Consider the following 26,361-nt stretch of genomic DNA (forward strand, 5'->3'; position numbering starts at 1 on the left):
ATGTACATAATAAAGTGCTGCTCTGCCTTCAACACTATCAACATGGCAGGTTCCTACAGGCCCTAGTTTTTTCGCACCTTGACTACTGTTTAGTCGTGTGGTCAGGTGCCACAAAAGAGGCTCAGAACAGGGCAGCACAGCTGGCCCTTGGATGTACACAGAGAGCTAATATTAGTAATATGCATGTCAATCTCTCCTGGCTCAAAGGGGAGGAGAGATTGACTTCATCACTACTTGTATTTATGAGAGGTATTGACATGTTGAATGCACCAAGCTGTCTGTCTGAACTACTGGCACACCCATGCATACCCCGCAAGGCATGCCGCAAGAGGTCTCTTCACAGTCCCTAAATCCAGAACAGACAATAAATAGTAGATTTACTTGCTGGTAAATATTTTGTCTTGAGTGGCCCAAAGTCAATGCTTGTTTTCCATGGGCCAGGTACTCCTCTCTGTGTCATGTTGTGTTTCTCTTCATGCTATCCATACAGTCCAAATGCATTGCTCTGTTCTATAGTCTTATCAATACCATGATTTTGTGTATCTATTTTTTGCTGGCTCATCTCATTTATGTTGGTAGCGTTTTAGAGCAATCATGAGGCTGAGCAAATGGAATCCGGCTTGCTGGTCACAGAGATAAGCCGAACCTAATATAATCATCCCTGTTTCCCGTAGGGAGTTTACTGTATACTGTCACGTAGCGCAAGGCCAATCAGCAATATCTCCCCCACATCTGCTCTGCACTCCAGTAACACAGCTCATTAACCCAAGCCAATTCATGATCAGAGAAAGAGTAACTTGTTCATATTGTTTACACTCTGTGTTCAGCCAGTTCTCCCCTTGGCCTTGAAATATTAACGTGGATTGTAGGAAGGAAGGTGACCTCTGTGGAATGTGGACAAAGATTCTCGTCTCAGACGTTGCCCCCTCATTTTTCCTATCAAATTATATTTTGTACTCAGGTCACCTCCAGTGTTATACCTTGTTCATTGTTCCACTTGCATTTCTCACAGAGAAGCCAACCAAAAGCAAAGGGGTGAGGGTTGACAGACTACTCAGACTCCACAGTAGACGTTATTCTTGCAAAGGTAGAGAGAGGAAGGAGAGATGAGAACAGTCTAACGTTGAGAAGCTGATATAGCTCTGTGCATGAGAATGTTGTGGATATCATTGCCAATCAGTTGTGTTGTGACAAGGTAGGGGTTGCTATACAGAAGATAATCCTATTTGGTAAAAGACCAAGTCCTTATTATGGCAAGAACAGCTCAAATAAACAAAGAGAAACAACAGTCCATCACTACTTTAAGACATGAAGGTCAGTCAATGCAGAACATTTACAAGAACATTTACAAGTGCAGTCACAAAAAACATCAAGCGCTATGATGAAACTGGCTCTCATGAAGACCGCCACAGGCAAGGAAGACCCAGAGTTACCAGCCTCAGATTTCAGCCCAAATAAATGCTTCACAGAGTTCAAGTAACAGACACATCTCAACATCAACTGTTCAGAGGAGACTGAGTGAATCAGGCCTTCATAGTCAAATTTCTGCAAAGAAACCACTACTAAAGAACACCAATAATAAGAAGAGACTTGCTTGAGCCAAGAAACACGAGCAATGGACATTAGACCGGTCGAAATCTGTCCTTTGATGAGTCCAAATTCGAGATTTTTGGATCCAACCACTGTGTCTTTGTGAGATGTAGAGTAGGTTAACGGATGATCTCCGCATGTGTGGTTCCCTCTGTGAATCATGGAGGAGGAGGTGTGATGGTGTGGGGGTGCTTTGCTGGTGACACTGTCTGTGATTTATTTAGAATTGAATGCACACTTAGCCAGCATGGCTACCACAGCATTCTGCAGCAATACGCCATCCCATCTGGTTTGCACTTAGTGGGACTATCATTTGTTTTACAACAGGACAATGACCCAACACACCTCCAGGCTGTGTAAGGGCTATTTGACCAAGAAGGATGATGGAGTGCTGCATCAGATGACCTGGCCTCCACAATCACCTGACCTAAACCCAATTAAGATGGTTTGGGATGAGTTGGACTGTAGAGTGAAGGAAAAGCAGCCAACAAGTGCTCAGCATATGTGGGAACTCCTTCAAGACTGTTGGGAAAAGCATTCCAGGTGAATCTGGTTGAGAGAATGCCAAGAGTGTGCAAAGCTGTCATCAAGGCAAAGGGTGGAGGTTTGATTTGTTTAACACTTTTTGGTTACTACATGATTCCATAGGTGTTATTTCATAGTTTTGATGATTTCACTTTTATTCTACAATGTAGAAAATAATCAAATTAAAGAAAAACCTTTGAATGAGTAGGTGTGTCCAAACGTTTGACTGGTACAGTATATCCATTTTCTGTCAGCTGATACGTTTTGACACATAATTAATTTTGCACTAAATATGGACCCATATTTCTGAGACAATTCACTAAAACGTTTAAGTTTACCACATTTAGGTCATGGAAACAACATGCCTTATAATTTATAAAGGGAAAGGAAGTAGTAAATTATTCACCAGATCATTCTATTGTTTTTGCTCGATGGAGAATAAAACTAGACTTCCACTATGAAGCCAGAGAATTATCTCTGTGCCTCACTAGAAATTCCTGTCATGAAGTAGAAAATCCATCATTGTTTGTTTTTTTGTTTTTATCTTTTTCAAAACAGACTTCAGGAGTTGTCTTTTGATTGCTGCTCTCTGTGTGTTTTTATCTGAGAAGGGTAGAATTTACTAGCTTCACCGTGACGTCCTCATGTTTGACCTACTGTGCTCTGTCAGCAGATGGTCTGTCCCTTTCAGATAAATAAACCATTCTCCATGTCAACCCCTCCACCCACTGCCCAAATACCCATACAGACTCAGAGTATGCTACGTTAACACCAACCCACTCAGCAGGATCAGGGCCAAGACTCTCCAGTCTGAGAGAACCCTTGGCAGTGAGAGTCAAGAGATGTGAGTGCATCTTTAGGGTTGAGAGCTTATTCAAATGAAAGATGAACAGTAGGCTTTGTTATTGTTTTCTGTCTCTTGCTGCTCGGTATTCTAATTGTGAGGACTGGCCACGTTTATCAAATGATCAAATCATCAGATCTGCTGTGCAAGAACAGGGAGATTCAAGATTGATGTCGAAATTGGACGTCTATCCATGTCCTGAGGATGTCTGGGAAATAGCTTCAAAGGGGCAACAGTGAGCGCTATTACCATCAAGTAGACTTGGGTTTTCCTCTGGCGTTGTGGATGGGTGTAATCCCATGACTCTGGATCAGAAGGTTGTGTTCAATCCCAGCTGTGGACACTATTTAGTCTATCCCAATCCTTAATCCTTACTTTAACCATTCGGAATGCAGGCCTAAACTTCTAAAATAGGGATGGAGTTAGACACCAAGGCATTCCTGAATGGACTAGGCCTCAGGGATGGGAAAGAGGTCATCCACATGGATGGATGAGCAGAACGTCTCTGTGCTGGGCTCGCCTTTAAAGTCACGACTCTCAACCAATGGAGTCCTACCCACATTTCAACTTGCATTAGATGCTGCCCTCCCTCTGTGTCTGTCAGCAAACACACACAAACAGAACAGAACGGACTGGTGGAGGAGGAATTAGCTTTTCATTAGTGATTGAGGACATGCAGTCTCTCACGCCCACTTTATCCCACCTCTCTCGCTCTCTCCCTATCACTACCACCTTCTCTGGAAGGCATGTGTGTGTGTGTGTGTGTGTGTGTGTGTGTGTGTGTGTGTGTGTGTGTGTGTGTGTGTGTGTGTGTGTGTGTGTGTGTGTGTGTGTGTGTGTGTGTGTGTGTGTGTGTGTGTGTGTGTTTGTTTGTGTGTGTGTGTTTGTGTGTGTGTTTATGTGTGTGTGTTTGTGTGTGTGTTTATGTGTGTGTGTGTTTATGTGCGTGAGTGCCCTCGTGATGAGGTGTGAGTGGTGGTGACAGGCAAGGCCAGGCCAGGAATAGTGCTGTTGGCCCCTCTGGGCTGTCATGGCAGGGCTTGATGCACCGTGACAGGGCCAGGCTAGGTGGAGCGCAGGGACACAACACAGTGGCATAGCTAGCGCGGACAGCATAGGGGCTGGGAAAAGAGCCCGGGCCTGGGACCTGCACTCCAAACAGGAGCACACGAGTGAGAATGAGCTGAATCACTACAGCACTAACAGTTCATATGGCTTAATATAACTTGCGTCAGAGTAAATAAAAACCATAGCAGTCAGATTTGAGGTTTGAGGCCTCAAAGGCATTGTCTTGTCTTGTCACAAAAGCTCTGAGATCATTTCTCCCCAGAGCACACAGCAAAATCAATGGTGTATATTTAACTTGGGAAGTGTCAAATGTACAGTGTCTTCAGAAAGTATTCACACCCCTTGACTTTTTCCACATTCTGTTGTATTACAGAGATTTCCTGTCACTGGCCTACACACAATACCCCATAATGTCAAAGTGGAATTATGTTTTCAAAACCTTTACAAATTCATTTAAAATGAAAACCTGAAATGTTTTGAGCCAATAAGTATTCAACCCCTTTGTTATGGCAAGCTTAAATGAGTTCATGAACTCACTCTGTGTGCAATAATAGTGTAACCCCACACATACACGCTTAGTAAAAAAGTGCTAAGTAAACCAAACCATCCTTCGGATTGTTCCCCTAGGGGAATCCTTTGCAGAGGGTTCTATCTAGAACTCTTTGTAGGGTTCTTCAAATAACCCCTTGTATGTGGTTCTACCTAGAACCCTCTATGAAGGGTCATACCAATAACCTTCTTATAATTTGAAGGTTCTTCCTAGAACCATCTATGAACCATCTGAAAACCCTTTTAACTTTGGAGGGTTCTTCCTGGAATATTTATTCACCAACAACCTACACTCAGAATGACTTCCAAAGTGATTAAAATGTATAAGAAGACTAACACAACCTAAACTGGAACAACCATTTCTGTAACGGGTGCAATAAATCTGATCGGATTAGTTTAGAAAAATGATATTTATATATGGCAAATCAAATCAAATTGTATTTGTCACATACACATGGTTAGCAGATGTTAATGCGAGTGTAGCGAAATGCTTGTGCTTCTAGTTCCGACAATGCAGTGATAACCAACAAGTAATCTAACTAACAATTCCAAAACTACTGTCTTATACACAGTGTAAGGGGATAAAGAATATGTACATAAGGATTTATGAATGAGTGATGGTACAGGGCAGCATACAGTAGATGGTATCGAGTACAGAATATACATATGAGATGAGTATGTAGACAAAGTAAACAAAGTGGCATAGTTAAAGTGGCTAGTGATACATGTATTACATAAGGATGCAGTCGATGATATAGAGTACAGTATATACGTATGCATATGAGATTAATAATGTAGGGTAATTAACATTATATAAGGTAGCATTGTTTAAAGTGGCTAGTGATATATTTACATCATTTCCCATCAATTCCCATTATTAAAGTGGCTGGAGTTGGGTCAGTGTCAATGACAGTGTGTTGGCAGCAGCCACTCAATGTTAGTGGTGGCTGTTTAACAGTCTGATGGCCTTGAGATAGAGGCTGTTTTTCAGTCTCTCGGTCCCAGCTTTGATGCACCTGTACTGACCTCGCCTTCTGGATGATAGCGGGGTGAACAGGCAGTGGCTCGGGTGGTTGATGTCCTTGATGATCTTTATAGCCTTCCTGTAACATCGGGTGGTGTCGGTGTCCTGGAGGGCAGGTAGTTTGCCCCCGGTGATGCGTTGTGCAGACCTCACTACCCTCTGGAGAGCCTTACGGTTGAGGCGGAGCAGTTGCCGTACCAGGCGGTGATACAGCCCGCCAGGATGCTCTCGATTGTGCATCTGTAGAAGTTTGTGAGTGCTTTTGGTGACAAGCCGAATTTCTTCAGCCTCCTGAGGTTGAAGAGGCGCTGCTGCGCCTTCTTCACGATGCTGTCAGTGTGAGTGGACCAATTCAGTTTGTCTGTGATGTGTATGCCGAGGGACTTAAAACTTGCTACCCTCTCCACTACTGTTCCATTGATGTGGATAGGGGGTGTTCCCTCTGCTGTTTCCTGAAGTCCACAATCATCTCCTTAGTTTTGTTGACGTTGAGTGTGAGGTTATTTTCCTGACACCACACTCCGAGGGCCCTCACCTCCTCTCTGTAGGCCGTCTCGTCGTTGTTGGTAATCAAGCCTACCACTGTTGTGTCGTCCGCAAACTTGATGATTGAGTTGGAGGCGTGCGTGGCCACGCAGTTGTGGGTGAACAGGGAGTACAGGAGAGGGCTCAGAACGCACCCTTGTGGGGCCCCGTGTTGAGGATCAGCGGGGAGGAGATGTTGTTGCCTACCCTCACCACCTGGGGCCGGCCCGTCAGGAAGTCCAGTACCCAGTTGCACAGGGCGGGGTCGAGACCCAGGGTCTCGAGCTTGATGATGAGCTTGGAGGGTACTATGGTGTTGAATGCCGAGCTGTAGTCGATGAACAGCATTCTCACATAGGTATTCCTCTTGTCCAGGTGGGTTAGGGCAGTGTGCAGTGTGGTTGAGATTGCGTCGTCTGTGGACCTATTTGGGCGGTAAGCAAATTGGAGTGGGTCTAGGGTGTCAGGTAGGGTGGAGGTGATATGGTCCTTGACTAGTCTCTCAAAGCACTTCATGATGACGGAAGTGAGTGCTACGGGGCGGTAGTCGTTTAGCTCAGTTACCTTAGCTTTCATGGGAACAGGAACAATGGTGGCCCTCTTGAAGCATATGGGAACAGCAGACCGGTATAGGGATTGATTGAATATGTCCGTAAACACACCGGCCAGCTGGTCTGTGCATGCTCTGAGGGCGCGGCTGGGGATGCCGTCTGGGCCTGCAGCCTTGCGAGGGTTAACATGTTTAAATGTCTTACTCACCTCGGTTGCAGTGAAGGAAAGACCGCATGTTTTCGTTGCAGGCCGTGTCAGTGGCACTGTATTGTCCTCAAAGCGGGCAAAAAGTTATTTAGTCTGCCTGGGAGCAAGACATCCTCGTCCGTGACTGGGCTGGGTTTCTTCTTGTAGTCCGTGATTGACTGTAGACCCTGCCACATGCCTCTTGTGTCTGAGCCGTTGAATTGAGATTCCACTTTGTCTCTGTACTGACGCTTAACTTGTTTAATAGCCTTGAGGAGGGAATAGCTGCATTGTTTATATTCGGTCATGTTACCAGACACCTTGCCCTGATTAAAAGCAGTGGTTCGCGCTTTCAGTTTCACGCGAATGCTGCCATCAATCCACGGTTTCTGGTTAGGGAATGTTTTTATCGTTGCTATGGGAACGACATCTTCAACACACGTTCTAATGAACTCGCACACCGAATCAGCGTATTCGTCAATATTTTATCTGACGCAATACGAAACATGTCCCAGTCCACGTGATGGAAGCAGTCTTGGAGTGTGGAGTCAGCTTAGTCGGACCAGCGTTGGACAGACCTCAGCGTGGGAGACTCTTTAAGTCGTGGTCAGCTTTTCCAAAGGGGGCGGGGCAGGGCCTTATATGCGTCGCGGAAGTTAGAGTAACAATGATCCAAGGTTTTACCACCCCTGGTTGCGCAATCGATATGCTGATAAAATTTAGGGAGTCTTGTTTTCAGATTAGCTTTGTTAAAATCCCCAGCTACAATGAATGCAGCCTCCGGATAAATGGTTTCCAGTTTGCAAAGAGTTAAATAAAGTTCGTTCAGAGGCATCGATGTGTCTGCTTGGGGGGGGGGGATATATACGGCTGTGATTATAATCGAAGAGAATTCTCTTGTGAAGCACAAGTTTAACCAATGTACATGCAAAAACACATATATTTAAAAACAATCCTACAAAATCTAGTTGCCAGTAGAGAATGCTGGGAAATATAATAATGATGGGGGTGGTTTTGATGGGACTGTTTAACTCTCCAAAGTGTAAAACAATAACTCTGGTTATTAACACCAACACTGGGGGTTATTGTGTCATTCTGCCCCTGTGCAAGCCAGTTATCCCACTGATCCCGATGATATGGATGTCGATTGAGGCAGCCCCCGCACCTCTCTGAATTCAGAGGGTTGGATTAAATGCGGAAGACACATTTCAGTTGAATGCATTCAGTTGTACAACAGACTAGGTATCCCCCTTTTCCTTTATTTTACACTACTGAGTGTTGATTTCACTCTTACAGAGTGAATTTAACTCCTGAATCAACACTAGAAATGTTACACACAGAAATCAAAACTGGCCAATTTGGTTTGCAGGAATCACTTCGGGTTTAATTATTATCTCTTCTCCTGTTAGCAGAGTCTTTACAATACTTCCTACAGAGAAACAATGAGTAAAGATCTGTTGCTATACAATGTGTTAACTGGCCATGAAATGGAATGTACTCTGCAATTATTTATTTAACCTTTATTTAAGCAGGAAGTCATGCTGAGACCACGGTCTCTGCCGCAGATGTGCCCTGCATGAACACATAAAAAAACAATTCACTATACATATCTATAGACATCAATTACACAATACATTAAAAGAAAACACAAAACATGAAAAGCGAAACACAGTCATATGAAACAAACACATTCTTCAGTAAAAGGCTCTCTGACATCTGCCTTAATTGTCATAGAGGCACCAACGCCACCAACACCAACTAAAGACTAGCTACAGATGGATCCTTTATTAAAGTGAAAAATAAACCTCTGAGTGAATATAAACTCAGCAAATAAAAGTCCTCTCACTGTCCACTGCGTTTATTTTCAGCAAACTTAACATGTGTAAATACAGTGCCTTGCGAAAGTATTCGACCCCCTTGAACTTTGCGACCTTTTGCCACATTTCAGGCTTCAAACATAAAGATATAAAACTGTATTTTTTTGTGAATAATTTTGCACGCCCAATTTTTCAGTTTTTGATTTGTTAAAAAAGTTTGAAATATCCAATAAATGTCGTTCCACTTCATGATTGTGTCCCACTTGTTGTTGATTCTTCACAAAAAAATACAGTTTTATATCTTTATGTTTGAAGCCTGAAATGTGGCAAAAGGTCGCAAAGTTCAAGGGGGCCGAATACTTTCGCAAGGCACCCTATTTCTATGAACATAACAAGATTCAACAACCGAGACATGAACTGAACAAGTTCCACAGACATGCGACTAACATAAATGGAATAATGTGTCCCTGAACAAAGGGGGTTAAAGGAACAGTCAATATCTGGTGTGGCCACCAGCTGCATTAAGTACTGCAGTGCATCTCCCCATGGACTGCACCAGATTTGCCAGTTCTTGCTGTGAGATGTTACCCCACTCTTCCACCAAGGCACCTGCAATTTCCCAAACATTTCTAGGGGAACAGCCCTCACCCTCCAATCCAACAGATCCCAGACATGCTCAATGGGATTGAGATCTGGGCTCTTGGCAGAACACTGACATTTCTGTCTTGCAGGAAATCATGCACAGAACGAACAGTATGGCTGGTGGCACTGTCATGCTGGACGGTCATGTCAAGATGAGCCTGCAGGAAGGGTACCACATGAGGGAGGAGGATGTCTTCCTGTAACGCACAGCGTTGAGATTGCCGTACAATGACAACAAGCTCAGTCCAATGATACTGTGACACACCGCCCCAGACCATGACGGACCTTCCAGCTCCAAATCGATCCTGCTCCAGAGTACAGGCCTCGGTGTAACGTTCCTTCCTTTGACCATAAACATGAATCCGACCATCACCGCTGGTGAGACAAAACCAGAACAGAGCACTGTTTTCCAACTCTATATAGCATTCCAACTCTATATAGCATGTCCTTTCGCTACACCCGCAATAACATCTGCTAAATATGTGTATGTGACCAATAAAATGAGATTTGATTTAATGAACAACCCTGTGTACAGTGCAGCGAGAAAGGTGAGGTAGACTGTCTGAGTTTGTCAGAGGGTCACAAGAGTTTTGCTAGAGGAATGGTTATGGCTAGAGTTCAGTTAGGATTCAGCGGATGCACGGCAAGCCTAGGGCTGTTGCGGTGACATTTTACATTTACATTTACATTTAAGTCATTTAGCAGACGCTCTTATCAGAGCGACTTACAAATTGGTGCATACACCTTATGACAACCAGTGGAACAGCCACTTGCATCTAAATCTTGTTGGGGGGGGAGAAGGATTACCTACCCTTACTTACCCTATCCTAGGTATTCCTTGAAGAGGTGGGGTTTCAGGTGTCTCCGGAAGGTGGTGATTGACTCCGCTGTCCTGGCGTCGTGAGGGAGTTTGTTCCACCATTGGGGGCCAGAGCAGCGAACAGTTTTGACTGGGCTGAGCGGGAACTGTACTTCCTCAGTGGTAGGGAGGCGAGCAGGCCAGAGGTGGATGAACGCAGTGCCCTTGTTTGGGTGTAGGGCCTGATCAGAGCCTGGAGGTACTGAGGTGCCGTTCCCCTCACAGCTCCGTAGGCGAGCACCATGGTCTTGTAGCGGATGCGAGCTTCAACTGGAAGCCAGTGGAGAGAGCGGAGGAGCGGGGTGACGTGAGAGAACTTGGGAAGGTTGAACACCAGACGGGCTGCGGCGTTCTGGATGAGTTGTAGGGGTTTAATGGCACAGGCAGGGAGCCCAGCCAACAGCGAGTTGCAGTAATCAAGACGGGAGATGACAAGTGCCTGGATTAGGACCTGCGCCGCTTCCTGTGTGAGGCAGGGTCGTACTCTGCGGATGTTGTAGAGCATGAACCTACAGGAACGGGACACCGCCTTGATGTTAGTTGAGAACGTCAGGGTGTTGTCCAGGATCACGCCAAGGTTCTTAGCGCTCTGGGAGGAGGACACAATGGAGTTGTCAACCGTGATGGCGAGATCATGGAACGGGCAGTCCTTCCCGGGAGGAAGAGGAGCTCCGTCTTGCTGAGGTTCAGCTTGAGGTGGTGATCCATCATCCACACTGATATGTCTGCCAGACATGCAGAGATGCGATTCGCCACCTGGTCATCAGAAGGGGGAAAGGAGAAGATTAATTGTGTGTCGTCTGCATAGCAATGATAGGAGAGACCATGTGAGGGTTATGACAGAGCCAAGTGACTTGGTGTATAGCGAGAATAAGAGAGGGCCTAGAACAGAGCCCTGGGGACACCAGTGGTGAGAGCGCGTGGTGAGGAGACAGATTCTCGCCACGCCACCTGGTAGGAGCGACCTGTCAGGTAGGACGCAATCCAAGCGTGGGCCGCGCCGGAGATGCCCAACTCGGAGAGGGTGGAGAGGAGGATCTGATGGTTCACAGTATCGAAGGCAGCCGATAGGTCTAGAAGGATGAGAGCAGAGGAGAGAGAGTTAGCTTTAGCAGTGCGGAGCGCCTCCGTGATACAGAGAAGAGCAGTCTCAGTTGAATGACTAGTCTTGAAACCTGACTGATTTGGATCAAGAAGGTCATTCTGAGAGAGATAGCGGTAGAGCTGGCCAAGGACGGCACGCTCAAGAGTTTTGGAGAGAAAAGAGAGAAGGGATACTGGTCTGTAGTTGTTGACATCGGAGGGATCGAGTGTAGGTTTTTTCAGAAGGGGTGCAACTCTCGCTCTCTTGAAGACGGGAGGGACGTAGCCAGCGGTCAGGGATGAGTTGATGAGCGAGGTGAGGTAAGGGAGAAGGTCTCCGGAAATGGTCTGGAGAAGAGAGGAGGGGATAGGGTCAAGCGGGCAGGTTGTTGGGCGGCCGGCCGTCACAAGACAGCGAGATTTCATCTGGAGAGAGAGGGAGAAAGAGGTCAGAGCATAGGGTAGGGCAGTGTGAGCAGAACCAGCGGTGTCGTTTGACTTAGCAAGCGAGGATCGGATGTCATCGACCTTCTTTTCAAAATGGTTGACGAAGTCATCTGCAGAGAGGGAGGAGGGAGGGGGGAGGATTCAGGAGGGAGGAGAAGGTGGCAAAAGAGCTTCCTAGGGTTAGAGGCAGATGCTTGGAACTTAGAATGGTAGAAAGTGGCTTTAGCAGCAGAGACAGAGGAGGAAAATGTAGAGAGGAGGGAGTGAAAGGATGCCAGGTCCAGCAGGGAGGCGAGTTTTCCTCCATTTCCGCTCGGCTGCCCGGAGCCCTGTTCTGTGAGCTCGCAATGAGTCGTCGAGCCACGGAGCGGGAGGGAGGACCGAGCCGGCCTGGAGGATAGGGGACATAGGGAGTCAAAGGATGCAGTAAGGGAGGAGAGGAGGGTTGAGGAGGCAGAATCAGGAGATAGGTTGAGAAAGTTTGAGCAGAGGGAAGAGAAGATAGGATGGAAGAGGAGAGAGTAGCGGGGGAGAGAGAGCGAAGGTTGGGACGGCGCGATACCATCCGAGTAGGGGCAGTGTGGGAAGTGTTGGATGAGAGCGAGAGGGAAAAGGATACAAGGTAGTGGTCGGAGACTTGGAGGGAGTTGCAATGAGGTTAGTGGAAGAACAGCATCTAGTAAAGATGAGGTCAAGCGTATTGCCTGCCTTGTGAGTAGGGGGAAGGTGAGAGGGTGAGGTCAAAGAGGAGAGGAGTGGAAAGAAGGAGGCAGAGAGGAATGAGTCAAAGGTAGACGTGGGGAGGTTAAAGTCGCCCAGAACTGTGAGAGGTGAGCCGTCCTCAGGAAAGGAGCTTATCAAGGCATCAAGCTCATTGATGAACTCTCCGAGGAACCTGGAGGCGATAAATGATAAGGATGTTAAGCTTGAAAGGGCTGGTAACTGTGACAGCATGGAATTCAAAGGAGGCAATAGACAGATGGGTAAGGGGAGAAAGAGAAAGACCACTTGGGAGAGATGAGGATCCCGGTGCCACCACCCGCTGACCAGAAGCTCTCGGGGTGTGCGAGAACACGTGGGCGGACGAGGAGAGAGCAGTAGGAGTAGCAGTGTTATCTGTGGTGATCCATGTTTCCGTCAGTGCCAAGAAGTCAAGGGACTGGAGGGAGGCATAGGCTGAGATGAACTCTGCCTTGTTGGCCGCAGATTGGCAGTTCCAGAGGCTACCAGAGACCTGGAACTCCACGTGGGTCGTACGCGCTGGGACCACCAGGTTAGGGTGGTCGCGGCCACGCGGTGTGGAGCGTTTGTATGGTCTGTGCAGAGAGGAGAGAACAGGGATAGACAGACACATAGTTGACAGGCTACAGAAAAGGCTACGCTAATGCAAGGAAATTGGAATGACAAGCGGACTACACGTCTCGAATGTTCAGAAAGTTAGGCTTACGTAGCAAGAATCTTATTGACTAAAATGATTAAAATGATACAGTACTGCTAAAGTAGGCTAGCTGGCAGTAGCTGCGTTGTTGACACTACACTAATCAAGTCGTTCCGTTGAGTGTAATAATTTCTACAGTGCTGCTATTCGGGGCTAGCTGGCTAGCTAGCAGTGTTGTTTACGTTACGTTGCGTTAAAGAACGACAATAGCTGGCTAGCTAACCTAGGAAATCGCTCTAGACTACACAATTATCTTTGAAACAAAGACGGCTATGTAGCTAGCTACGATCAAACAAATCAAACCGTTGTACTGTAATGAAATGAAATGAAAATGTGATACTAACTGTGGAGCGAAGCGGAATGCGACCGGGTTGTTGTTGGCTAGCTGTTAGCTGTTGGCTAGCTAGCAGAGTCTCCTACGTTAAGGACGACAAATAGCTGGCTAGCGAACCTCAGTGAATTAAGATAATCACTCCAAGGCTACACACACTAAACTACACAATTATCTTGGAAACAAAGACAGCTATGTAGCTAGCTAACACTGAACTAATCAAGTCGTACAGTTGAGTGAATAGCACTACAGTGATGCTAATCTGTGTGCGTTAGCTAGCGTTGCTAGCTCCTGGGCGAATAGCAGTGAAGGCTACGTTAGGGGGCGACGAAATACGAAATACGATAATTATGCAATTATCTCTGATACAAGGACGGCTATGTAGCTAGCTAAGAAGAATGGCTAAGATTATGTAGCTAGCTAACAGTAAACTAATCAAGTCGTACAGTTGAGTGAATAGCACTACAGTGATGCTAATCTGTGTGCGTTAGCTAGCGTCAGCTAGCTCCTGGGCGAATAGCAGTGAAGGCTACGTTAGGGCGACGAAATACGATAATTATGCAATTATCTCTGATACAAGGACAGCTATGTAGCTAGCTAAGAAGAATTGCTAAGATTAGACAAATCAACCGTTGTACTATAATGAAATGTAATGAAAAAGTTATACAACCTGCAGAGCGAAGTGCGAATGCGACCGCTCGCTCCAACCGGAACCGGAGCGAGCGGTGACCATATAACCGCCACACCGGCGATCACGAGTCATGAAGGCAGTCAAATTTCACGTGACCATTTGGTCACGATAATTACTTTCGCCCAACTCTGATGCCGATGGTCATTCGTAGCCTGAATGTAATCGAAAATCTAATCAAACCCTTCATATGAGCTCATGTTGCACAACATTTCTATAGGCTATGCAATTGGGCGAGAAAACAGAGTGATGGCCTCTATTAAAAGAGGGGAGTCCCATCAGCCTACTATATTTATTTCTCAACTTTCCTAATATTTAGCAAATTGATTATCTTTACAACAGGAGTATAGCCTACCTGAAAATTATCTACAGGAAAATCTTCCTCCATTTGCTATTTAGGTGCATAGAGGACATTTTTCCCACTGCCCCTGTTTCTAGACAGGTGCATGATAATGGTCCATTCTAAATCCAAACAAATATTATTTAGTGTGTGCAAAGACAAGGTTAAATCAAGAATAGTCTGATGGGTGACAATATAAGCCGATCACTTGCGAATTATATTATCACTTGTGAACGATGCACCACATAAGGCAAGAAACAAAGCCTTTTTTGTGACTTCTTTTAAATCATAGCCGCACATCTCATGTTGACTTGCCCATACGCCTATATCTTTTGAAAAGGTTTGTAACACAACTAAAGTGGCCAAATAACGTCTTAAAATGAAGCACATTAATCCGCTTTACAAGGGTGTAGAGCCTAACTGGCATACATACGCAGCAGGTGAGTTTCGAGTTTGGGAAGATCTTTTTAACCATAAAAATGCACATTTATAATAAAAGCATTACATGTGTAATCACATTTACTTTTGATCATGGTGTTTTCCCCTAATGGAACATTCATACTTATAGCCTACTGCTATGTGTGTATTGCTGCGCTTATAATGTGAAGAAATAGCCTAATAGTTTATCAACATTTAAAGCTAAACGTTCTGATCTGTTGCGTCAGCCACATTGCGTACAAAAGTTTTTTTTTTTTTTTTTTTTTTTTTAATGTATTACTTTGGGATCTATCGCATCCCACAACTGTCCCAGACTATGTTTGGAATATTTATTCCTCACACAGAACAGAATAGGTCAATAGGTAGATTGACATAGGCTAGTGCTTTTGTTGTTCGTTAGGCCTACTCATCTTGTTGGCTGACGAAAAGTAAATGTGGACAGTTCTTCCAATATCTTCAATATGCACCTCGGAATTGGATAAGGAAGCTCGCAGTTGTGTCCCCGATGTGCCTGTCTTCACTTGTAGCCTGTGAAAAATACCTGATCACTCACGTGATGGAGAACCATGTGCGTGAGAGGTGCTTCAGAGAGCGGAGCACTCAGGGAAAAGAGCACAACGCAGCACTACGGGCCAAGGGTACAATGGCCACCGGCTGCAAAAGGCATGGATTTTTTTAGGGTGCATTAAGGCCACACAAAGGGGATGCCGTCGTGAAATTTGAGGCATTGTCAAGTGCTTGTCCAATTGTGAGTGAGAGACTGATAAAGTGTGAACAGCCTGCGCAAAAAAATAGAAAGCAGAGCTCATGACTTTCATGCGACTTTTTCAAATCATCATTAGTCGCATCATGCACCCTTACAATGTATTAAAAATCAAAACATATAGCCCAACATTTGTAGAAAAACTCACATTACCTCAATAACTCTAAATTAAGCATATAGCAGTACCTATTTATTTTTTAACCGCTCAGCACAGAATAGTCGGATGTGCACACTCCTTTCAAATCATTTGGTAGAAAATGTCATTTCTATTTTATTCAGCTTTGCTCAATTGTATTCTTCATACTATAAAATAATGCCACGGAATTCTAAGCAAACCTTGTCTACTAAATGAGCTAGCGTAGCCCACAGCCATTTGGCATAGCCAGATCAGGACCTGACGTAAGGGACAAATGCTAAATGTGTTTATGTTAATTAACGGTCAATTACCGTGAGACCGACAGTTATTTGCTTTGACAATCACCGGCTGACGGAATTTTGTGACAGCCACGGCCCTATGCAAGACCGCACACACACAAACGCACGCACACACAGTCTGCATAGAGATAATAGTCCGATGCAGATTCAACTCTAACCTGTGTGTTTCTTGTTCCTCCTACAGGTGCGGGGGAGTCGGGGAAGAGCACCATTGTCAAGCAGATGAAGTGAGTTACAGACATCTTTAATCAGCAGTTTCTCTAACTGATCAGGGCACATCATGAACTCCCTTAATATTAATAGATGAGGCACTCTATCCTCCTTTGGTTTCATCGGTCCGAGTCAGCCAGTCCTCCTCACTCCTTGTGGGATTGGTCTACAGTACTACTGATACATTGCTGATTCAGTCCTGGCAGACAGTCAGGCATGTTGAACATAGGCATATTCATTTGTTTTTAAGGTAGATACATGGAGGGCAAATCCACTTGTCTTCCAGGCTGTGGTTTTTGGGCTGGCTTCCTCTCATCTTCCTGCCCATAATTGTCTTTGGCTACTGTAAGCATGAGTCTCAGTGCACGAATGTTACAGCTAGAGGTCGACCGATTATGATTTTTCAACGCCGATACCGATTATTGGAGGCATAAAAAGTCCGATACCGATTAAATCAGCCGATTTTTTATATATACAGTGGGGAGAACAAGTATTTGATACACTGCCGATTTTGCAGGTTTTCCTACTTACAAAGCATGTAGAGGTCTGTAATTTTTGTCATAGGTACACTTCAACTGTGAGAGACGGAATCTAAAACAAAAATTCAGAAAATCACATTGTATGATTTTTAAGTCATTAATTTGCATTTATTGCATGACATAAGTATTTGATCACCTACCAACCAGTAACAATTCCGACTGTCACAGACCTATTAGTTTTGTATATATATATTTGACAATATAATGACAGTTGCAACAATACTGAATGAACAATGAACACTTATTTTAACTTAATATAATACATGAATAAAATCTATTTAGTCTCAAATAAATATGTTCAATTTGGTTTAAATAATGCAAAAACAGTGTTGGAGAAGAAAGTAAAAGTGCAATATGTGTCATGTAAAAAAGCGTTTAAGTTCCTTGATCAGAACATAAGAACAAATGAAAACTGGTGGTTCAATATTCCCATTTAAGATGTTTTAGGTTGTAGTTATTATAGGAATTATGACGTGTCGACCATCTCTCTATACCATTTGTATTTCATTTCCTTTGACTATTGGATGTTCTTATAGGCACTGTAGTATTGCCAGCCTAATCTTGGGAGTTGATAGGCTTGAAGTCATAAACAGCGTTGTGCTTCAAGCATTGCTAAGAGCTGCTGGCAAACGCAGGAAAGTGCTGTTTGAATTAATGCTTACGAGTCTGCTGCTACCTACCACCACTCAGTCAGACTGCTCTATCAAGTATCAAATCATAGACTTAATTATAACATAATAAGCACAGAAATACGAGCCTTAGGTCATTAATATGGTCAAATCAGGAAACTATAATTTCGAAAACAAAACGTTTATTCTTTCAGTGAAATACGGGTGGCAGATATTTTATCTAACGGGTGGCAAACCTAAGTCTAAATATTGCTGTTACATTGCACAACCTTCAATGTTATGTCATAATTATGTAAAATTCTGGCAAATTAATTACGGTCTTTGTTAGGAAGAACTGGTCTTCATGCAGTTCGCAACAAGCCAGGCGACCCAAACTGTTGCATATACCCTGACTCTGCTTGCACTGAACGCAAGAAAAGTGACACAATTTCCATAGTTAATAGTGCCTACTAACATTAATTTATTGTAACTAAATATGGAGGTTTAAAGATATATACTTCTGTGTATTGATTTTAAGAAAGGCGTTGATGTTTATGGTTAGGTACATTTGTGCAACGATTGTGCTTTTTTCGCGAATGCGCTTTTGTTAAATTATCACCCGTTTGGCGAAGTTGAAGTAGGCTATGATTAACTCATAAATTCCCAGGCACCGCATTAATTATATGCAACGCAGAACAAGCTAGTTAACCTAGAAATATCATCAACCATGTGTAGTTAACTAGTGATTATGTGAAGGTTGATTGTTTTTTATAAGATAAGTTTTAATGCTAGCTTGCAACTTACCTTGGCTCCTTGCAGCCACAAGGTCCTTTTGACGCTGCACACGCGTAACGCTGCCACGCAGTCTCCTCGCGGATTGCAATGTAATCGGCCAAAATCTGCGTCCAAAAAGGAAGATTACCGATTTGTTATCAAAACTTGAAATCGTCCCTAATTCCCATACCGATTAATCGGTCAACCTCTAGTTCTAGCCCTGTGGTTACTGTAATGACTGATCAAACCGACACTCAATTACAGGGACACGTTCACCAATGACGTATACAAAACATGTGTATGTCTATGTCTGACACACACACACACAAATGGTTTAATTATTCACATTCCTGTGTGCTAGCCAGGCGATTAATCTATTTTTCATGAGTGTAGAGTAGAGTACAGACTGTAGCTCTAAGCCCAGGTTACTACTCTAACGCGGCCACATAGGGAAATCAGTACCTGGGAGACAGACATACACTCATAACACACAAGCCGTCCCAGCTCTTTAAGCATTAGCTCCGTCTCTTACCACAGAGATCATGTGTCAACATAAAAGGAGGCCAGGGAGACCAGTAAAATGCAGTAAAAATGGTTGCTTTATCCAACACCTTCAAATAGAATTACAAAATTTTATAGGTAACTAACTGGGTTAAATCCCTGTACTTTTCCTATGAGGTGATATATTGCGTTGGGATTCATGTGCGGTTGTCCTGGTGCTCCTGTGCTCTCTCTGCACTGCCTCCTGCATTCTGATGAAGTCTGGACCCTAGCATCACACACACACACACACACACACACACACACACACACACACACACACACACACACACACACACACACACACACACACACACACACACACACACACACACACACACACACACACACACACACACACACACACACACACTTAACATGCAGAGCGTTCCCTTGTGCATGACAAGCTGAGAAGTGGATCAGATACCAACACACAGGGGAGACTAGATGTATTACACACAGAGGAGATTTGCACAGGACTGCAGAGTAACAGAGCTAATATGCTACTAAACATTACAGTCATTGACTGAATATCCAAACTAAAGCAACTAAACATAGCACCTTGCACTCCAAAAAATGCTTGTTTAAAAACTACCCAGCACTGGGTGAATATTGGACAGAACACACATTGGGCTATTTTGACCCAGCCAGTTGGGTCACTTAGTTGGGTTATTGAGCTATGTCCCCACTGGGACAGATTAGAAGACTGGAGGTGTGGCTTAGTAGGGATGTGGCTTTCAGATAATTATGTTTGGCCACTGGTGATAGTAAATGTAATCTGTTCAGGGTATTATTAACCTCATGTATAGGAATTAGATTTACTCTCACAGGTGGCCAAAAATAACTACCTGAAAGAGACCCCCATACTATTTTTTAAAAATCAGCTACTGCATCAACCCAGCATGAAAGTGGATACAAATCCAAACCGATGGTTAAATTAACATGTTTGGTGTGGCCTATTGGGGGCGTGGCTTTCAGATAGTTATTTTTGTCCACCCATGAGAGTAAATGCCATTCCTGTTCATCAAGTTTGTACACTGCAAATGTCAGTTATGTCAATATTTCTGCCTATTAGATATTTTTATAGAAAATGTATAACGTTATTATTTAAATATAAGAAAGTGGTGACTATCCTTAGTCATGTTACATTTGATACTGTCTCCCGAGGCATGCGTCAAAATCGTTAAGCACTTTATGTCGAGACAGTGTGTATCACTTCATCAGAAGCTTTGTTTTGTCCACCAACCACCTGTATTGGTTTTGATGGAAGACAAAAGGTTACCCTGCGCACATTCAACGGCGTCTGTGACGTCATCTATAATAATTTTGCTGTTCAAAGGGACAGAGTGTAATTTAATGGGGGATAGGGGTGATCCAAATTATTAATTTTGTCTCTCTGGGGAGGGTTGTGTGTTTTTTTATTGGGCACCGGGGACGGTAGTACGTTTTACCCTGGTTTACGTTCGCTATTTGCAGGTTTTACTATATATCTACTAGACAAATTTCCCCATCTGCTTGCCTGCGCCTCCCCTCTATCAAGGTGTTTTGGTACTTTCCTTCTGCACTACGCTTCTCTGTGTGCTAACTTTTACTATACCATTCTTAGAAAAAAGGTGCTCTGTGGAACCATTTACTGTAGGGTTCTTCGGTTTGTCACCATATGGAACCCTTTGCAGAGGGTTCTTACTAAAACCCTGTATGTAGACTTCTTCATAGAACCCTGTATATAGTTCTACCTAGAACCCTCTATGAAGGGTTCCACCAGAGGGTTCTTACTAAAACCCTGTATGTAGACTTCTTCATAGAACCCCTGTATATAGTTCTACCTAGAACCCTCTATGAAGGGTTCCACCATCCTTATTAACCTTTACAATTAAATTATTTATGACAATACATTATCTATCTATCTATCTATCTATCTATCTATCTATCTATCTATCTATCTATCTATCTATCTAGCTATAATGCTGGTGGATATTGTCACGCCATGACCTTAGTTATCTTTGTTTTCTTTATTATTTTGGTTTAGGTCAGGGTGTGACGTGGGTGGTTTGTGTAGTTTTTGTATTATCTAGGGGGTTTTGTATGTCTAGGGTTTGTGTATATCTAGGTGTTTGTGTATATCTAGGTGTTTATATGTCTATGGTTGCCTAGATTGGTTCCCAATCAGAGGCAGCTGTTTATCGTTGTCTCTGATTGGGGACCATATTTAGGTAGACATATTTCTTGGGTATTTGGTGGGTTATTGTCTATGTGTAGTTGCCTGTCAGTACTCGTGTCTCATAGCTTCACGTTCGTTTTGTTGTTTTGTATAGTTTCTTCAGTGTTTATTCTTCATTAAAAGAAGCATGTATATCTTATCACGCTGCGCCTTGGTCTCCTCGTTATGACGAACGTGACAGATATACAGTGCATTCGTAAGGTATTCAGATTTTTTCCACATTTTGTTATATTACAGACTTATTCTAAAATTGATTAATTTAAACATTTTGCGCATCAATCTACACAGAATAACCAATAATGACAAAGTGACAACAGGTTTTAGAAATGTTGGCAAATTCATACAAATATAAAAACTGAAATACCTTATTTCCATATGTATTAAGACCCTTTACTATGAGACTTAAAGTTTAACTCAGGTGCATCACATTTCCATTGATCATCCTTGAGATGTTTCTACAACTTGATTGGAGTCCACCTGTGGTAAATTCAATTGATTGGACATGATTTGGAAAGGCACACACCTGTCTATATAAGGTCCCACAGTTGACAGTGCATGTCAGAGCAAAAACAAGCCATGAGGTCGAAGGAATTGTCCTTAGAGCTCTACCTAACCTTAGAGCTCTGAGACAGAATTGTGTCGCAGCACAGATCTGGGGAAGGGTACCAAAACATTTCTACAGCACTGAAGGTCCCCAAGAACACAATGGCCTCAATCATTCCTAAATGAAGTTTTGAACCACCAAGACTCTTCCTAGAGCTAGCTGCCCGGCCAAACTGAGCAATCGGGGAGAAGTGCCTTGGTCAGGGAGGTAACCAAGAACTCTAGTGTCACTCTGACAGAGCTCCAGAGTTCCTCTGTGGAGATGGGAGAACCTTCCAGAAGGACAACCATCTCTGCAGTTCTCTACCAACCAGCCCTTTATGGTAGAGCGGCCAGACGGAAGCCATTCCTCAGTAAAAGGCACATGACAGCTCGCTGGAGTTTACCAAAAGGCACCTAAAGGACTCTCAGAACATGAGAAACAAGATCTTTGGAAACCAAGATTTAAATATTTGGCCTGAATGCCAAGCGCCACATCTGAAGGAAACCTGGCACCATCCCTACGATGAACCGTGGTGGTGGCAGCATCATGCTGTGGAGATGTTTTTCAGTGGCAGGGACTGGGAGACTAGTCAGGATCGAGGGAAAGATTAATGGAGAAGAGTACAGAGAGATCCTTGATTAAAACCTGTTCCAGAGCGCTCAGGACTTCAGACTGGGGTGAAGGCTCACCTTCCAACAGGACAACGACCCTAAGCAAAGAGCCAAGACAATGCAGGAGTGGCTTCGGGTCTCTGAATGTCCTTGAGTGGCCCATCCAGAGCCTAGACTTGAATCGAATCAAACATCTCTAGAGAGACCTAAAAATAGCTGTGCAGCAACGCTCCCCATCCAACCTGACAGAGCTTGGGAGGATCTGCAGAGAAGAATGTGAGAAACTCCCCAAATACAGGTGTGCCAAGCTTGTAGCGTCTTACCCAAGAAGACTCAAGGCTGTAATCACTGCCAAAGGTTCTTCAACAAAGTACTGAGTAAAGGGTCTGAATACTTATGGAAATGTGATAATTCAGTTTCTTATTTTTAATACATTTGCTCAAATCTGTACAAACCTGTTTTTGCTTTATTATGGGGTAGTGTGTGTAGATTTATGAGGGGGAGAAAAACTATTGATCCATTTTAGAATAAGGCTGTAACGTAACAAAATGTGGAAAAATTCAAGGGAACTGAATACTTTCAGAATGCAGACTGAACAAAAATATAAACGCAACGTGCAACAATTTAATTGATTTTACTGAGTTGAAGTTCATAATGAGGAAATAAGAAATGAGCAAATCAGACATTTAGGCCTTAATAAATTGATTTCACATGACTGGGAATACAGATATGCAATACAGATATGCATCTGTTGGTCACAGATAGATACAAACAAAATGGGCCTCACAATGGGCCTCAGGATCTCGTCACTGTATTTTTTTTTTGCATTCAAATTGACATAGATTAAATGCAATTGTGTCTGTAGCTTTTACCTGCCCATACCATAACGCCAACGCCACAATGGGGCACTCTCTTCACAATGTTGACATCAGCAAACCGCTCACCCAGATGATACCATACACGTGGTCTAAGGCCAGTTGAACGTACTGCTAAATTCTCTAAAACAACGTCGCAGGTGGTTTAGGTAGGGAAATTAACAAGTCTGTAGCAACAGCTCTGGTGGACATTCCTGCTGTCAGCATGCCAATTGCACACTCCTTCAAAACTTGAGACATCTGTGGCATTGTGTTGTGTGACAAAACTGCACATTTTAGAGTGGCTTTTTATGTCCCCAGCACAAGGTGCGCCTGTTTAATTATCATGCTGTTTTATTAGCTTCTTGATATGCCACACTTGTCAGGTGGATCTTGGCTAAGGAGAGTTGCTCCCTAACAGGGATGTTGTGAGCAATTCAAGACGTAAGTTTACATACACCTTAGCCTAAGACATTTAAACTCAGTTTTTCACAATTCCTGACATTTAATCCTAGTAAATATTCCCTGTTTTAGGTCAGATAGGATCAGCACTTTATTTTAAGAATGTGAAATGTCAGAATAATAGAAGAGAGAATGATTTATTTCAGCTTTTATTTCTTTCATCACATTCCCAGTGGGTCAGAAGTTTACATACACTCAATTAATATTTGGTAGCATTGCATTTAAATGATTTAACTTGGGTCAAACGTTTCGGGTAGCCTTCCACAAGCTTCCCACAATAAGCTAGGTGAATTTTGGCTCATTCCTCCTGTCAGAGATGGTGTAACTGAGTCAGGTTTGTAGGCCTCCTTGCTCGCACACACTTTTTCTGTTCTGCACACAATTTTTCTATGGGATTGAGGTCAGGGTTTTGTGATGGCCACTCCACTACCTTGACTTTGTTGTCCTTAAGTCATTTTGCCACAACTTTGAAGTATGTGTCACACCCTGACCATAGTTTGCTTTGTATGTTTGTATGTTTTGTTTGGTCAGGGTGTGATCTGAGTGGACATTCTATGTTGTGTGTCTAGTTTGTCTGTTTCTGTGTTTGGCCTGATATGGTTCTCAATCAGAGGCAGGTGTTAGTCATTGTCTCTGATTGGGAACCATATTTAGGTAGCCTGTTTGGTGTTGGAGTTTGTGGGTGATTGTTCCTGTCTTTGTTACACCAGATAGGGCTGTTTTCGTTTTTTTGCGGTTTCTTGTTTTTTTTTGTATATTGTTCTATTTTCATCTTTATTAAAGATGTATCACAATAACCACGCTGCGTTTTGGTCCGCTCTCCTTCAACAGAAGAATCCCGTTACAGTATGCTTGGGGTCATTGTCCATTCTGCTTGTTTGTTTTATCTGTCGACCCAGTTGCCTAGTCAACGCCATTTTACCTGCTGTTTGTTGTGCTAGCTGATTAGCCTCGCCTACTGTTTTTAGCTAGCTTTCCCAATTCAACACCTGTGATTACTGTATACCTCGCTGTATGTCTCTCCCAAATGTCAATATGCCTTGTATACTGTTGTTCAGGTTAGTTATCATTGTTTTAGTTCACAATGGAGCCCCTAGATCCACTCTGCATACCCCTGTTACCTCCTTTGTCCCACCCCCACACATGCGGTGACCTCACCCATTACAACCAGCATGTCCAGAGATACAACCTCTCTCATCATCACCCAGTGCCTGGGCTTACCTCCGCTGTACCCGCACCCCACCATACCCCTGTCTGCGCATTATGCCCTGAATATATTCTACCATGCCCAGAAACCTGCTCCTCTTATCCTCTGCCCCCAACGCTCTAGGCGACCAGTTTTGATAGCCTTTAGCCGCACCCTCATACTACTCCTTCTCTGTTCCGCGGGTGATGTGGAGGTAAACCCAGGCCCTGCATGTCCCCAGGTACCCTCATTTGTTGACTTCTGTGATCGAAAAAGTCTTGGTTTTATGCATGTCAACATCAGAAGCCTCCTCCCTAAGTTTGTTTTACTCACTGCTTTAGCACACTCTGCTAACCCTGATGTCCTTGCCGTGTCTGAATCCTGGCTCAGGAAGGCCACCAAAAATTCAGAGATTTCCATACCCAACTATAACATCTTCCGTCAAGATAGAACTGCCAAAGGGGGCGGAGTCGCAGTCTACTGCAGAGATAGCCTGCAAAGTAATGTCATACTTTCCAGGTCCATACCCAAACAGTTTGAACTACTAATTTTGAAAATTACTCTCTCCAGAAACAAGTCTCTCACTGTTGCCGCCTGCTACCGACCCCCGTCAGCTCCCAGCTGTGCCCTGGACACCATTTGTGAATTGATCGCCCCCATCTAGCTTCAGAGTTTGTCCTGTTAGGTGACCTAAACTGGGATATGCTTAACACCCCGGCAGTCCTACAATCTAAGCTAGATGCCCTCAATCTCACGCAAATCATCAAGGAACCCACCAGGTACAACCCTAACTCTGTAAACAAGGGCACCCTCATAGACGTCATCCTGACCAACTGGCCCTCCAAATATACCTCCGCTGTCTTCAACCAGGATCTCAGCGATCACTGCCTCATCGCCTGTATCCGCCACGGAGCCGCAGTCAAACGACCACCCCTCATCACTGTCAAACGCTCCCTAAAACACTTCTGTGAGCAGGCCTTTCTAATCGACCTGGCCCGTGTATCCTGGAAGGACATTGACCTCATCCCGTCAGTTGAGGATGCCTGGTCATTCTTTAAAAGTAACTTCCTCACCATTTTGGATAAGCATGCTCCGTTCAAAAAATGCAGAACCAAGAACAGATACAGCCCTTGGTTCACCCCAGACCTGACTGCCCTCGACCAGCACAAAAACATCCTGTGGCGGACTGCAATAGCATCGAATAGCCCCGTGATATGCAACTGTTCAGGGAAGTCAGGAACCAATACACGCAGTCAGTCAGGAAAGCTAAGGCCAGCTTCTTCAGGCAAAAGTTTGCATCCTGTAGCTCCAACTCCAAAAAGTTCTGGGACACTGTGAAGTCCATGGAGAACAAGAGCACCTCCTCTCAGCTGCCCACTGCACTGAGGCTAGGAAACACGGTCTCCACCGATAAATCCATGATTATCGAAAACTTCAATAAGCACTTCTCAACGGCTGGCCATGCCTTCCGCCTGGCTACTCCAACCTCGGCCAACAGCTCCGCCCCCGTAGTTCCTCACCCAAGCCTCTCCAGGTTCTCCTTTACCCAAATCCAGATAGCAGATGTTCTGAAAGAGCTGCAAAACCTGGACCCGTACAAATCAGCTGGGCTTGACAATCTGGACC

The 26,361-nt window shown here is 44.1% G+C and overlaps 1 protein-coding gene across 2 annotated transcripts in view; it reads left to right on the top strand.

Annotated features, from left to right (window-relative positions):
* The window catches only part of LOC118399830 (guanine nucleotide-binding protein G(i) subunit alpha-2-like), a 162,653-nt gene that overhangs the window by 96,480 nt on the left and 39,812 nt on the right, over positions 1 to 26,361 (top strand). For both annotated transcript variants that reach the window (XM_052473253.1, XM_052473254.1), the window contains exon 2: positions 16,329 to 16,371. In XM_052473253.1, coding sequence (XP_052329213.1) covers positions 16,329 to 16,371 — 43 coding nt within the window. The remainder of the gene's footprint in view (positions 1 to 16,328; positions 16,372 to 26,361) is intronic.

The sequence above is a fragment of the Oncorhynchus keta genome, chromosome 21 (assembly GCF_023373465.1).
Source record: "Oncorhynchus keta strain PuntledgeMale-10-30-2019 chromosome 21, Oket_V2, whole genome shotgun sequence".
Classification (NCBI taxonomy): Eukaryota; Metazoa; Chordata; class Actinopteri; order Salmoniformes; family Salmonidae; genus Oncorhynchus; species Oncorhynchus keta.